The sequence below is a fragment of the Rattus norvegicus genome, chromosome 10 (assembly GCF_021556685.1).
Source record: "Rattus norvegicus strain SHRSP/BbbUtx chromosome 10, alternate assembly SHRSP_T2T, whole genome shotgun sequence".
Taxonomy (NCBI): Eukaryota; Metazoa; Chordata; class Mammalia; order Rodentia; family Muridae; genus Rattus; species Rattus norvegicus.
The window spans coordinates 37,387,424-37,403,180 of NC_141543.1; the positions used below are offsets into that span (position 1 = coordinate 37,387,424).

Consider the following 15,757-nt stretch of genomic DNA (forward strand, 5'->3'; position numbering starts at 1 on the left):
AAGAGTCCTCAGTGGGAGGCTGATTCATAATCTAAAGCAAAAATAGGAGATATAACTAAATAGCACACGGAACTGCAACATGCTCACCTCCACTCTCAATCTAGAGTCAGCATTTCCTTTGAAAATTACAGTGACCTGGGTGAAGAGGTGAACCCTGCAGTTTAGAATCTCAAGCTCCTACAGTTGGAAGACTTTAATTAGACAACATACTGTAACCTTAGCCATTTGGGCTGTAATATTTTACTAGCAAACCAGAGCACCTCTAAGACCTCAGAGTTCATAAAGTCCACTTGCAATTGCAAATCTCTCTAGCTATGGTGGAAGGAATATAAAGATAAAATGTATCAGAAGTCAAGGCACAGTGACTTTGTACAATGATACATGGCAAGTGACCCTCAGCTTCAGTGTTGGGAGATATCAAGACATGGTAGAGAATTAGTGAAGTTATTGACTAACTGCTTGTTCTCGAGGCAGCAGCCCCAGAATATAATTAGGATTTAAAAACCAAAGCCACAAGTGAAATCTCTCATTAAAAAATACTGACAGGTAATTAACACAAAGAAGCAAAATAGCCACAATTCTTATGCTAAGCTAAATATCTACAGTCCACTGGTTTCATATTCTGATGGCCTACTCTTCTGATATAACTACTGAGGAAATTAGAACATGACTAATGCAGAGGTCATGGCAGTGAGAAGTCAGCCATTTCTTTCCTGTAGCTTCACTGCCCTGACCAGATGTACGAATGTTCCTGACATTGTAATTATTTCCTAAGTTATGTAGCTGTCCCTTAAAATCTTGAAATTAAATTTTTTTTCTCACTCAGATATATATATATGTATATATATATATATATATATATATATATTGCCATTTTTCAAGTTGGAAACTTATTGTAGGAGACAGTTAAAGAGTTTTAGAAGTCAGATCTCATAGTATGAAGGAAGCACTGTACTTCCCTGGAGTAGCAAGAATACATAATGTCCTTCCTTTGCTCTTCAATATTTTTTTCTCATCTGATGGCATTTACAATCACTATGAGGTAAACCTGTGAGGAGAAATAAAGTTGAAATTATATACTCTGAGTATGTGTGTGCCACCACTCCATGGATTTAACAAAAATGAAAATGTAAACCAAGGATCAACAGTCATCTTCTTCTCCTTCCTGACTGCTTCATGCGGTCACCTCCCATTCTTGGCACCCTGACATGATAGACGGATGGCACCTTACAGCTATGAGCCAAATTGATAAGTTGTTTTTTATCTTTGAGGCTTTTTTAATAGCAATGAGAAAAGTAACTAACACAGGAAATTGGTACAATTGGTACCAGAAGTGGGGTTTTGCTGTGACAAAGCTAACCTAGGCATTTGAGACTGGTATATAGCAGTAGTGTTTGGAGTTTGGAGCTATAAGCTAGATAAGCCATAGAATTATATAATCAGAACTCAATGGGCAATTCCACTGGTATTTTAGAAGATAATAACATTGTGAGAAATCAGAATAGTTCCTTTTGTCTTTTATTTGCTTTCTCTTGCTCTTTTGTGTTATCTTTCATTTTTTCTCCCTCCTTCCCCTTTATCCCCTTTCTTCTCCCCCTCTTTCTTTATGTGGTGCAGGGAACTGAACCTAGGACATCATATAGGCTATACAAGCACTCAATCACAGACCTTTATTATCAGTTCAACTGTTGTTTGTCCTTGATATGTAATGACATTTTTGCTTGCTGATCTAACACAGCTTATGTAGTTTTCATATACATTTTATGTGTTTTGATTTATCCATTTGAACAATAGAAATTGGAGAAATCATCGCTAAAGTACATTCATTTTATATTTTCATTCTAGTTCAGTGAATCTAACACATATAGACTTTCAGGTATATGATAATTTTGTGGCTCAGATCCCCAGGGTCAAATCCAAGGATTGATGGGAACCAGGTGCCTTTGGCTAAAGCTGACCTGATACCTGTTTTGTCAAAAGATACAAATGCAAAGCTAAAAATACATTTTACATTTTTAAATGATTAAAATCAAATTGAAATAAGACTATTTCTGACATATGAAAAATTGTGAAATACATTATTCAATAAATTTACATAGCCACCTTTATCTGCTTGGGTATTTTCTACAGCTGTCTTTGAGTTACAATAGTAGAGTGGAACAATTGGGGCATAGTTTGGCACAATGTGCCTACAATTCTTACCATTTAACTCTTTGCACAAAAGGCTTCCTGAACCCAAATATTTAGGGTCAAATCTATATAACAGAAATGCCTAGCACCCATAGACATATAATATGGTAACTGGGATTGAATAACCAAATTTATTATTTACTCAATTTGCATTAGTTGAAATTTCAACAATACATGTACATGATGGATATCATGGTTCTAGTCATTTTAAATGGCACTGTGAATCTTCTGACTTTTACAGTCTGTAATATTCTAGAACCAGATATAGCAACATGTACCTATAGTCCCATCTAGTTGAGAGACTGAAGGAGGACTAGTTGAGCATATAAGTTCAAGGTCAGCTTTATAATTTAGTGATATCCACTCTCTTTAATGCCAGTAAGTAAGCTTGCTGTCCACACTAAGTCATTTCTTTTCCCTACATGTTCTAGAAAGAGTTCATTTGTGAGGCTAATATGCTTGGAGTTCTGCTGTTATCTTAACACCATTTGCTTCAACCCAACTTTTAAATAAAAACAGAGCTTAAGAGAGCGGGCTCAGCCGGGCTGCCTAGGCTAGATTCTGAGCTCTACCTTGTGCTAGTTCCATGATCACAGGCCAAGTCACTTCACGTCTCCGAGACTCCTCTGCTTCCTTGTCTGCAGACCATTTCTCCTGTGTAATTGGGTACACTATGAGAATTAAGTTAATATTTATAAAGTAATTAAGATAGTAACTTTTAATTGTGTTTACATAAAATGTCAAATATTTTAAGCATAAAATTATGTTTTGAAAAAGGAAAACAGCTGGTTCATGCAATGACAGGGAGAATATTTATCAAAATATCACAGCTCCTACAAGACATAAGCTAAGTTCCTCATCTAGTATGTTTTTCTCAGTTCCCACAAATAACAGCTATTCTTTGGAGTCTCTTGGTAGACAGTTCTGGATATTCAGAATGACACAGACTTTTAATGATGGTAGCTTCCAAGGCTTATGATACAGAACTGGTCTGAATTATTTCTTGTCTGAAATTTGCATACACTTTCCATCATCCCTCCTGCCTTTGTGTCTCTCCTCAGAATCATTCCCAGAGTTTAAAGAGACTGTTTATTCTGCAAACAGAGCTTATGATCTCAATCAGCTGCCTGCAGAGGAAGAAATCCCGACACTCAGTCTGGATGGTGTCATCTCGTTGGTCTATGTATACAATTTCAGCCTCACTCTTGCCTCTTTTACTCAGAGATCATGCCCTAAATTACCCTGCTCCTGGAGATCCAAATCTAATCACTCCCAAACACCATTTTCCTCAAATGTTTATCCCCCTAATCCATTGCTTCTTCTGCGACTTCTGACTATGACTCCATTTCCCTTGACATGGTCTTTTCCTCTCTATCGTCTCCATAGATATAGAAATTGAAAACTTGAATCTTTGGAAATTCCTTACACTGTGGGTCAGAAGATGCCAAATCAATGCTGTCCCTTTGTACTAAAGAATGAAGAGAAGTGCTATCAACTGGAATGTTCTGCTAAAAAAATTTTATATTTGAATAATTTCAGATTTAGATAAAAGTTATATAGAGATATTTGAATATTATATGCCCAGGTTTTATGAAAATCAATGTTCTACATAACCAAAGGATTTTTTATGATTAAGACACAGCCAGAATACAGCAAATACAGAGGCGAATGCCAGCAGCAAACCACTGAACTGAGAATAGGTCCCCTATTGAAGGAATCAGAGAAAGAACTGGAAGAGCTTGAAGGGGCTTGAGACCCCAAAAGTACAACAATGCCAAGCAACCAGAGCTTCCAGGGACTAAGCCACTACCTAAAGACTATACATGGACTGACCCTGGACTCTGACCCCATAGGTAGCAATGAATATCCTAGTAAGAGCACCAGTGGAAGGGGAAGCCCTGGGTCCTGCTAAGACTGAACCCCCAGTGAACTAGTCTATGGGGGGAGGGCGGCAATGGGGGGAGGGTTGGTAGGGGAACACCCATAAGGAAGGGGAGGGGGGAGGGGGATGTTTGCCCGGAAACCGGGAAAGGGAATAACACTCGAAATGTATATAAGAAATACTCAAGTTAATAAAAAAAAAAAAATCAAAAAAAAAAAAAAAAGAACTCTCAAAAAAAAAAAAAAGAACTTAACATAGGTATGATGCTAAGAACTAGTTATAGTATTTGGATATTGTTTCTTCCCATGTCTTTTTGTTATTAGCATATATAAACATATACAGTTAGATTGAAACATGTGTTAGCTAGATAAAACATGCCCGTGTCCTTCAGCAACTTACAATCTTATCTGAGATTGTAGCCTTCAGGATAGCACACCACATACAAAGGCTTGTTTGGATATCTAAATGGATACTTGTTCTGACTGTGGAAGTAGGACATGGAAACATCCAGGCTTAAGTTGTTTTCAACAACAATATATGTGTCGCTTTTTGACCAAGCATCTCAGCTTGAAGCCTGTAGGATGTGAGTTACACTGATAGGTTTTGGCTTCCAAGCATCCATTTCACCTCTGTCATACTCATCCTTTGAGGACTTGGTCTTCATTGAGTACAGCCCAGTGGATCTTTAATCTGGGTCTGCACTCTCAAATCCAGTTTGAAACAGTGTTCTTGGTCCCAGCTGAGAGGTGATGAGCCAAAGGAGGAGACAGGAACCCAGTAATCCTTAACAGACCTACCTAACCCCAGGAGTGCACCATGGGCTGTTGTCTACTGAATCCCATAACTTCCTTTCCACCTCCTCCTTCATTTCTCAACTCTTGTTGATTTTCGATTCTTGTGTTTTCCTGAAAACTTCACTTATAGCCAATTAAATCAGACTTTCTGTGGCTCCTTACCAAAGAACCCTAAGTCCAGAGTGCATGAGGAGTCACTGCTATACAGATGAGGTGGGCTAACATCTATGACGATCCATAATAAAGAGCAATTTCTATGAGTATCCTAGTTGATAGAAACAGTGAAATAAAATCCGTTTTCTCTCCATTTTACTGAAAAAAATACTTATTTATAGGTATCTGCTACTATACTGAAATAGCAGATGTTTTGTGGAGGCAGTCTAGTATGACACTGATTAGTTACTTCCTCAGACAGTGGTAAGGATATTTGTTGGGGCACAGACAGGGATCCGTAGAAACCCCACCATGCTTCCTTGAGTGGTTTTGTTTCTCTCTTCTCATTGGTGCCTCTGACATGCACACTGTGGAATCAAGCCTGCACTGCATGGTGGCTATCTCCCTTCTCTCTCCTCAAGCTAGCAACATGGGGGATCCGTTTGGGATGAGCAAGGCTGACAGTCCCTGCGACTAAGTGAATGGCATGTTTCTCTTGTGCTGCCAGCAGCCGTGGGTTCATATCAGTACAGCTTGTCAGCAAATTGCGATTTATGACACTTGCTGATGCTGAGGAAAGGAGGGTCAGGGGATGAAAGTGTGATACATTTTCCAGACTGAGACTGACTATTTTACCAGGCACATTATCTGCTGCCTTCTTCAATGTGCAGCTTTGATAACAGTGACATTTTGGGTCCATTCAAAGTTATGGAAAGACTTTCAGATAGCTATTCAGTTAGGTGACATAATGCCAGCACCAGTTGAATTTTCTGCCTCCAATAAACAGCTTGCCTTCCCTTTCCTCTTTGTTCTGTTTCATGAGCCTTTTACTACAAGGCTTTTAAAGAGGATAAGGAAATAGCAGAGAGACAGGATGGAAACAAGGAAGGATGTGCCATTCAAATGTTTCCCTCAGTGCTGTGACCAAATGCCTGACATAGGATAGTTAGAGGGTACAGTTCATCATGACAGGGAACATCTGGTGACAGGAATAGGATGCAGCTGGTCAGAGTGAATTCTCAGTGAGGCAGCAGAGAGTGAACAGGAAGTGGGGCTGGGTTCCAAAACCTCAAGACCCACCCTGGTAATCCACACCCACCACTAGGGAGGCAGCTTCTTAGGGTTCCACAACCTTCCCAAAACTGTGCCACCTTCTGGAGACCAAGTGGCTCAAATGAGTGAGCATCTGCTTTGAATTCTTCAGATTTCAGTGGTTTGAATCCTGGTCTTAGTGCTTTTCAGTCCTTGAGATACTCCGGCCCCAATTTGTTCGTGCGCTAACTCCTGCTGTTGCATCGAGAAAATGGAATCCTGATAAGTGCTTCTATCAAATGACCCGGCATCCTAGAATCTTGTCTATGTTCTCAGCCCTGATCTTTTGCCCTCTCTGTGTAGCATGCATCTTCTACCTTTGTCACAGTGGGAGGATTGTATACAGCCATCATTATTCTGTGTGCTAGTTCTCTGGAGATTGCTCCATTGTCTGGTTGGGCGTATCTAGAGCTCCTGATTGCTGGAGAAGTTCCTGAAAGAGACAGTCACTCTGAAAAGAGCTGCTTAGGATTTGAGATCTTTTTGGAAAAAAAATGTGTCCACCCCCCCTAGAGAGAATCAGACATGATTATAAATCATAGGCACGAGACCCAGACAGCAGCAGACAATGGAAGAAGAAATGGTCAGCGTGAAAAAATCACTCTGTGATGTCCTCAAGATTGAATTTCTGTATGATTCAGTTCTGGCTTTGCTCTAAGATTTCCTGGAAGCAGAAGCTTATCCACAGATTCTGGCAGCATGGTTTCCAATGACTGAGGAGTTCTTCAGATTGTCTATCTTGGAGTACCTTGCTTAAATCACTTGATGGATTTACAGAAAATTTAATAACCAGCCGTGGCTTTGTCCTTTGGACATATGCAAGCCTGCCAAGCACTAAGTAGGCTTCATCCCACGTACCATGGCTGCTGTGTGCTCAGCAGGGATGGCGTTCAAGGATGAAGACAGCTGGGGAGCCATGGTGTGCAAGATACGAACCTGTTGGAGAGATGACCCATAAGGACTAAGCTGCCAAATGGGGCAGGGTTGTGCTAATTGCCTGGACAGCCTTGCCTTCTACCAGGACTAGAAGGCAAAGGAAGAAAAGGTAAAAGAACAACTCTTTCCAGATCACCAAAGTTCTGAATTTCTCCAGGTGTACCGAGAAGAGGAGATCATGAGGGAGGGCACAGACCCGTAGGCTCTGCACGTAGACTAACCTGAATTCAAACGGCAACATCATTTCCTACCACTATGACCTTGGGTTAATAAATCCCTCCACCTACTCAGGTATTTGCTTCCTTATTTAAAGATTGCCACCATCTCAAAATTGTTACTAAGGTGGGAGGCATGTAAGGTATCTCACAGAATGCTGAGTTTATAGTACCCACCATTCCTAGAGAAAAACTCTTCCTAACGTGTTTTTCACCCATTTGCAAGAAAGAATGTGTAAGTCAAGCCTTGTGGCAGCGAAGAACATCAGCCCAGCTTGACTTCGCTTCAGTAAACATTTGTTAAGTAGCTACTGTGGATGCTCCTTCCTGCCAAGACACTAAAGTAAATGGCATTATCCCTGTTGCCTCCCCAACTGTACCATAAACTTCTTGACAAGGCAGGCATGCATGATGGGAACTTTAGGAAGGCTTCCAAGACAGCAAAAAAGCAAGCCAGAGGCTCTGTGGAGACTAAAATACCCAAACTCCTGGGAAAAGTAAAACAAAGCAGAAAGACCTTCATCAGGGATGCTGATGGTCCCTCCCACATCCCTCCAGCCCCTGTGCTGTATGAGCCACCAAGTATTTGGAATCTGCTAAAGTGTTCAATAAGGCAGTGCTCCCGTTCTGTCCCTGCAGAAAAGGAGTGAAGAGTATTAAGAAACAAAATAATGATGCTGGTAACTTTCCCTCTTTGTTTCTTCCCCACAACCTTCTACCTCCCCTTTTATTGACATTACTTGAGCAGAAGTCTAATCTGTTTGGCTAGCAGGTACCCTTGGCTGAGCAGCATATTTGAGTTAGTTCCCTGCCATTCTTTTCCTCAGAATCCTGAAGCAGCTGACTCCATGCCACCAGGCATTTCCTCTCAGCATCTGCCCCTTGTCTTTAATGGCTTTTGAAATTCTGTTCACAGGGTTGGATGATACACATCCCTCTCAGCAGCCTTCTTCTTCCCTCTCAGCTCTGTATCCTGTTCCTTTGTCAGCTCCTTCATATACCCCATGTCATGTCTTGTGGCTGTGTTCTATCTCCTCTGAGATGGACTTGTTGTAGATTAATTTTTCTCCTTTGTATGTAGGTTTGGTTTCTCCCAAGGTATTTTTTGGGATTTCTTTAACTTCAAATAAAACTAAAACAAGAAAACTATCCAGTTTTAAGTTCCAACCGTCCTTTGATGGTTAGTGTTAACTGTCATCTTGAGGGAATCCAGAATCACTGGGAAGGCAAGTCTGACCTTGAAAACTGAGATGGGAAGACCCACCAGTTGTGGATGAAGTTGTCCCTAGTTGGGAGGCTGGACTGTAGAGAAAAGAAATGGAATGGTAGCATTCATCAGTTGCTCTGTTTTCTAATCATGGATGCCACGTACATAGCTGCTTTAAGCACCTATTACCTGGACTTTCCTGCCATGATGGACTGTAATTTTTGACTATGGGCCAGACAAACCCTTTCTCCCTGAAGTCACTTTTGTCAGAGTATTGTATTGCATTGAATGAGTTTAAGACTCTCCAGGGCTTCCTTACACCAGAGTAGCTATTTTTATATTTTTTATGCTGGATGTCTCTAACTACTAGCACATAGAAAGAGCAAACTACACAGAGTTCTGTGAAATGAATCTACAGGGATTTTATTTTTTTAATAGACATCTAGGTCTTCTCTGCTCTCTACTTTTTCTTCCCCTCATAGTCTCTGCTTCAGACCCCAGGCCCAGGAACTGAAACTCCACCTACCTCTCTTCTGCCCAACTATAAGCTGTAGGCAGTTTTACTCAACTATAGTTTTATATATAGTTTTAAATTAAAGAACAAAGTTTGCACAACAAAAGCTGGTATATTTGAGAATTCATTCTTAGGCCTAGGACTTCAGGGACAGAATTTAGCATAATAATACATAGCAACAGACCAAACCTCAACATTGATGTGCCATACACTAGAATGAGCTGTAACCAGTTCTCTTGTGAGAGTCCAGGTTTAAACAGACTAGTTGTGTTCAGATGCAATGTTACTTGGGAATATGCTTATATACTGAATGGAAAGGAATTTGAATGAAGTTAAATATAGAAGAGGACATGAGATTAAGAGAAAAAGGGTAGATACTAAATAAATTCATACTTTTGATCTCAATATTGGGAAAAAAGGGCAAGCACAGGTAGGTTCGTTGTGAGTTTGAGGCCAGTCTAATCTACAGAGAAAATCCAGGTCAGCCCTGGCAACACAGAGAAACCCTGTCAATATCATCATCATCATCATCATCATCAACAACAACAACAACAATAATTAGTTTTAAATTACCAAAATGAAAGTGATTATGTTTAATGGTTATGATGGAGTGAACATCCTCTTTGAGAGAAGTCAAAATGAAGCAGACCTAGGTAGAAAATGGGCTGCTGGATTAAATCAGTTTATGCTTTTAATGACTTAAGACTGCTGGGCAAAGAATATGTTATGTTGGGAAAGAGACTCTATGCTTGTGTTAACAGGAAAGAAGAAAAGGCTTTGGATTCCTTCCAAAGTATTGAAGATCAGATTTCATAGAGGGAGACTCTCTGAAGATCTTGGCTGCAGACAGGAAAAAATCAAAAGGACCAAACAAATAGGTAACATATGTGCTGATCCAGAACTTGAGAAACAGTTCTTCTGAAACAGGCTGAGATGTACACATGTCTCCAGGCAAAACTCCAGCTTAAATGTCATTTTATGGGATGACTACAAATAATTATGGTCTTAGACACAGAGGAAACAAAACAGAGAGGTTAGATTCAGGAATATCTTTTCTCTTTCCTTTTCCCCCTCTATTCTTTCTTCCTTAGGTAAGGGAAAGGAGCTTGAAAAGAAAAGGGATATAGAAATATTATAAGGAATGACAAATTTTGATAATTATTGTATTTACTCTTAAACTAAAAAAAACTTACATTGATAGAGATCTTTATATTTTGATGCAGAATTGAGGTCGTATTTCATTACATTAGTGTAGAATTTTGTGTATTGATACAGGTTTAAGGAATAAATGGTATGAAATTTCAATGGTATAAATCTTTGTACATTGATAGAGAATTTAAGATCAATTTTGTTAGAACACAATATGTGCATGTTTCAACTCTTGTATAGATATTGTGCCTATGTAATTCCTTTAAAAATACCAGGTTTAGATTCTATTATAAACTCTTCAGGATAATTAATGCAAGTTACTAGCCAGTCAATAAAATGCATGGTCATGTTAGATACTAGTTTGGATTATCACAGAAATATATACACCTTGCATTGGACAGGTAATAGGTAACTGGAGACAGGCAATATTTGTTAAGATATGCTATGAATAGATAGATAATCTTCAGAAAGCTCAGAGACTTAACAGAATATGACATTCAATTTTTTTATTAACGTAAGGCTTTTTTGACATTGAGACATGTTAGCTCCTGACAATACCTCACTTGACCTGGAAGAAGATGATGAACATCAAAGGACCTCCATTTGGAGATGGCTTCATTTGTGACAAGTTAGCCACCAGGCAAAGAAAATGCCCTATCTTCATCTGCAGACAGATGTCTGCCCAGAAACGAGAAATGGGAGGAAAATTGACCGCCAAGCGTGTAAGACAGGGTAAGTCCTGCTTCATGAAAGGACTGTCATATATTCTGGGTCAGAAGGCTGAAGATGATGCTCCAGTGTTTTAGAATAGTGTGTAGCTGTCCAGGCAGCCAACTGTCTGCCATTTCTATAATCTTGGACGTGTTTGTCTGTATTTCCTACTTACGCTGGTAATATTCATTCCTTCTCCAGTCTCTGATAGGGTTGAAGACTAGCTTGTCATAATGTTACTACAAGCTTAAGTTGTTTAGAATGTAAGAAGATGTTCTAGGTCTAAGAAGATTGTTTTTGGCTGATAATCAAGTTAGAATAGAAATTGATTTAGATATAGTATTCTGAACTCTGCAGGATCGGATAGATAAGAGAATACTTTCTTCTTGGTTGCCAAATATGAATAGGCTGGGCTTTTTAAATGTAACTCTTAGCTAATGATTTTATATTTATCATAGTTGTTCATTATTATAAGAGAGAGAACATTTTTATTTAGACAAAAAAGAAAGCTTGGTCTGATATTATGCATTATAATGCTAAATTTTGTCTTCTCAGGCTTACCAGCATTTGTTGTGCAAACCTCTTTCTTTAATTTGAAACTATCTGTTGGACAGAAGTGAAGTAGGCTGAGTTTTAGTTCTGGGGCTTAAGGTCTGAAGCAGAGACCATGAGAGGAAGAAAAAGAAAGTGGAAAGAGAAGACACCATGGGGTCGATGAATCGTGGAAACATGGGCATGAGGGTTGGCCAATTGAGAAAGAGCGGCCTAGGTAGAACATGGCAAATTATAACTCAAGATTATTGACAGGGAAGTAGACGAATAGCCATTGAGGGTTGATATGTGTCCAGCTCTAATGCTGTTAAGACTTATTATAAATGTAAGGTATTTTGCCTTTGATCTGGAAACTGAATGAGCAAAGGTGGTGTAGAAACCCCAATTAATATTAACTTAATATTAATAAGAGCCACAATGTGTATGTAAAGATGTTTAGACCATGTCATATATAATGAATTAATTACAATCCAGAAAAATACATTTTTCTTCAAGATTGCCCACCTTTTTTCAATGCTCAGTATATAATATACCTCTGATTTACTATGATTTATTTACTCTTATCCCACAAATATGTACTGTGTGTCAGGCACTGTGTTAAGCAGTATGGATAAATGAAAAGTGAAGTTACCCTGTAGCATCATGCTTTGGGCTAATCATGGAGATTGTTATAAATAAAACAGGTGTAAAGTAAATTTGACACAAAAACAGAGGTAGATGTGTTAGAAGAGAGATGGGGGGTCTCGGTAAAACAGGACATAAAGGGTAGTCTGAAACACAGATGTTTGTACTTACCATGGATTTTAAGTTGACAAAATGTTATGAGAGGGGATCAAGAAAGTCATGAGACAACACATGTCTATCTCAAGACTTCATGTAGCTTATTAAGTTGATGAGACCTTACAGGTGTGAAATAGCACAGTGAGATGTTTCCTATAATTTAATGTAATTTTCTTGGCTCAAGCATCTCTCTATGTACTGGATATGTGTTCCTTTAAGCTTTGTGCTTGGCTGTCATTCACTTGCCCATGTACCTAGACTCCCTCCCTTTAGGGAGACATTCGTGGAATTAAGCTTTCCCTTTTGCATTCCACCACAGGCTTTGGCAAGTTACCTCCATCTCTAAAACATGTCAGTAGCTCTAATGTACTTTGCTTTTAGGGGTTTCTCAATTAAACTTCCCTTGATGGTCTGTGGAGGGAGAAAGATGCACTGTGAGGGGAGGCCCTGGGCATCAGCTCTATTGAGTGTCCATTAATCCACTGTGTGTCCCTGTGCTTTCTGTGTCAATGCTTCAGAGACTCCTGGTGCTGATGCTGCTCCCAAAGTCATCATTAAGCACTCTCCAGTATAAAACTAAACTCCCTCTAGTCCTTGACCTCTAATGCTTCAAAGCCTCAGAGAACTCAGCCCCTGCTGATGAAATGATGTCCTCTGTCTCCCCTCCCAGTAGGGCCTGCTGCTTTCTTCCCACATTTCCAATTAGTTTCTGTCTAGTACTTGCACATCCCTTCCCCATACTCAATTCGTTGTCTTAATCTTGCTCACTGTGTTAAATTCTAAAGCCACCTAACACATAGCCTGAAGATACTGCCTTTTTGGCAAAGGCTGTGAATAATTTTTCATTTATGGTTTGATTTGGGAGAATTAGGGATAAATCAAACCATCACTAAAAGCAAATGACATTTCAGTGTAAGTTTTTGTCCCCCTAAAAATACTATTCCTGCTACTTGCACACATCTTATCGTGTACTTCCTATGATGGCTTCTAAAATTTTACTAGAGACAGCTCCGGATGTCTCACTGGATAGTCAGGACATGGCAAGGACAAGGACTGCTGGAGAACCCTGGAACTGTCACAGACCCAGAGCCCATCATGAGGAATTACAGGGTTACCCACATCTGCATTACCCAAGAGGAAAAGTCCCGTGTGATGTTTTCACTACTTCCACCCAACTTCTTATTAGACAGAGCAACCTCAACACGACACCAAGACAGGTCCTGTGAAGAAGCCAGGCAGCTGATCTGAGACTTAATAGCTGATGTTTTCCTTGAGGTAGCACCATGGCTGGAAGTCTTCTGCATTCCTAATATGTCTCCATGTACAGGATTATATGTACTCCTCGAGTAGATGGAATATAGGACTTTACACAGTTACAAGCCTTCTGATTCTCAAAGAGTCCATTTTAATCTGGACTTCCGTATTTAACTGTATTAGCATCTGCATTTTTTTCAAATATGAAACAAAGCCCCCAGAGGACAAGTGCTTGGTAATCAGTGATAGAGGAAGGCCATCTGGCTCCTGGGCCCTTGGTCTAAGAGTAACAACTCTTAAGTGGTAAATGGTTAAGTACAGAGTACAGATTGAATGAAATAAAAGACAATGCAAGCCAGTAAGGCCCCAGCTGGGAGTTTGAAGGCTGTGTTTTTAGTGCCTACTTCTCAGCTTAGCTATGTCCTGAGAAATGTCAGTTTAGCTCTCTTGGACCTGGTTTTTCTCATTCATGATATGACAGGAGTATTCTTGATAATATCCAAGGCTCCGATGAAGCCTTTTCTTTATGGGTGGTTGCTATGTGCATCCCCCAGAGGGCTATCAAGTCTTCACAAGGGAATAAGATATAAATGTAACCTGATTGATAAAAATTGTATATGTATTGGCATTTCCCCCGTACCTCATAAATATAATCATTATTATATTAATTAAAAAGAAAGAAAAACAAGTATGTTACCATGCTCAGCAATTCTTACTGAAGACATAAATATTCAAAGACAATTTTCAGAAATATGCTGAATAGCTGCTCCCGACTTTCTCTGAAGGGAAGGGATTTTCTTTTGTCAGAAACAAATTTTTATGTGCACCCTGAGGGAAAGGTAAGACCCTAAGGCATGATTCTGTAGGAACCAGAGTGACCAAGACAACTATACCGATCAACACTATATAAGAATCAGAGTGAAAGAGAAATGTCAGAAGGACAAAGTGGAGAAGAGAAACAAATAACAGAGGAAGAACTAGAGGAGATGGTGTAGCGGGTATGCATCTTGGGACTTTGGGGACTAAAAATATTTACTATTGACTTTTAGCTTATTTTACCTTCACACAATGTTTTTACTAAAACCTTCCAACTTTTTGAGGGCAGTGTACAAACACTTTGGTTAGAATCCACTGGGGAGAAATGTGCTGAGTTCTAAGTCTTTTCTGGCATACTATTGGATTAAACAATTGGAGCAGAATAGAACTCCTTCAGAGAGGGAAGTTTATGCACTCCTCATAGGTAGAATACACGTCAATTGATGTGTATGTAACACACCTTTCAAACTATTGGCAATGTATGTTTGTGAATTTGTTATATTTTTCTGGTATGAGGCATGGAATATGTTGTTGTTGTCATTGTTGTTGTTGTTGTTTTTAAAGTAATCATCATGAAAGGCTATTGCTAATGCTCTTGGCTACCCTCCAGAGCTCAACAGGAATACCCAATTTCTGAAGACACTGTATACTTATATCATAGGATATGGAGAAATCAAGCTAGTGCTTCACTCCTACTATCTAACTTTCTTATTGCTACATGCTACAAAGAAAAAAGTATATTCAACAAACAGTCTTGCTCAGCTATGAACTCTGTGAGCTACATGAATCACTAGATTGGTAAGACAAGCCCACAGCTGTAATAGTGGCATGAATTTCATCGGCTAAACAACTACTACTTCTGACTGGCCCACTCTACAAGACAGAACTCATTTCATACATTTAACTGGGCCAGGAGCACGTGGCTGGGTAGGTCATAGTCCCCAGGGGAGAACATCATTGTTTTGCTTCATATTAAACTGTACGTAAGTACTTGTGTTTACATGTATAGATTAGTGCATCACTCAACCTTGATCAGAGAAGATTGTTTTTGAAGAAGATAACGATTAGTAGGAGATCTACAACTGGTAAATATTCCAAGTCAGAGACTGACATTTTTATCCCAAAGCTCAGGGATTATGGAAAAGGGGGCAAAAAGATTGTAAGGGCCAAGGGTACAGAATGACTGCAGCAAGACAGTGTATTTTGAGCATAGCAGAGCCACTGCACTCACAAACACACAGCAGCAATGTCTATAAGCACAAGACCAAGCCAGCTAAAAGCCCAGTGGAGCTGTAGGAGGAGCTCATGCAGCCTGATACCAGCAGAGAAACCATTGGCAGTTGATGGCTGTAGGGAGAGGTAGGATCAGTTTTCTTCAGCAATGCGGCTCCTAAGAGGCTGTCTAGGTTCTAGTAGATGGTCTTACACTGTGCACACACAGCTGGCACTAAGTGTATTTGGTTTCATTGTTGTGGTGATTTGGGGTTTTATTGTTTGTTTTCCAGATAGATT

General features: G+C 39.6%; 1 protein-coding gene across 5 annotated transcripts in view; it reads right to left on the bottom strand.

Annotated features, from left to right (window-relative positions):
* Window positions 1-15,757, bottom strand: part of Sgcd (sarcoglycan, delta) — a 564,388-nt gene that overhangs the window by 72,773 nt on the left and 475,858 nt on the right. Inside the window, exons 7-8 of one of the 5 annotated variants that reach the window (XR_015630874.1) lie at window positions 2,763-2,844; window positions 956-1,048 (exon numbers count right to left, since the gene is read on the bottom strand). Coding sequence is in view for 1 of the 2 variants with exons in the window: in XM_087573564.1 (XP_087429690.1) it covers window positions 2,793-2,844 (52 nt within the window). In the remaining variant the exon portion in view is untranslated. 5 annotated transcript variants of the gene reach the window in all.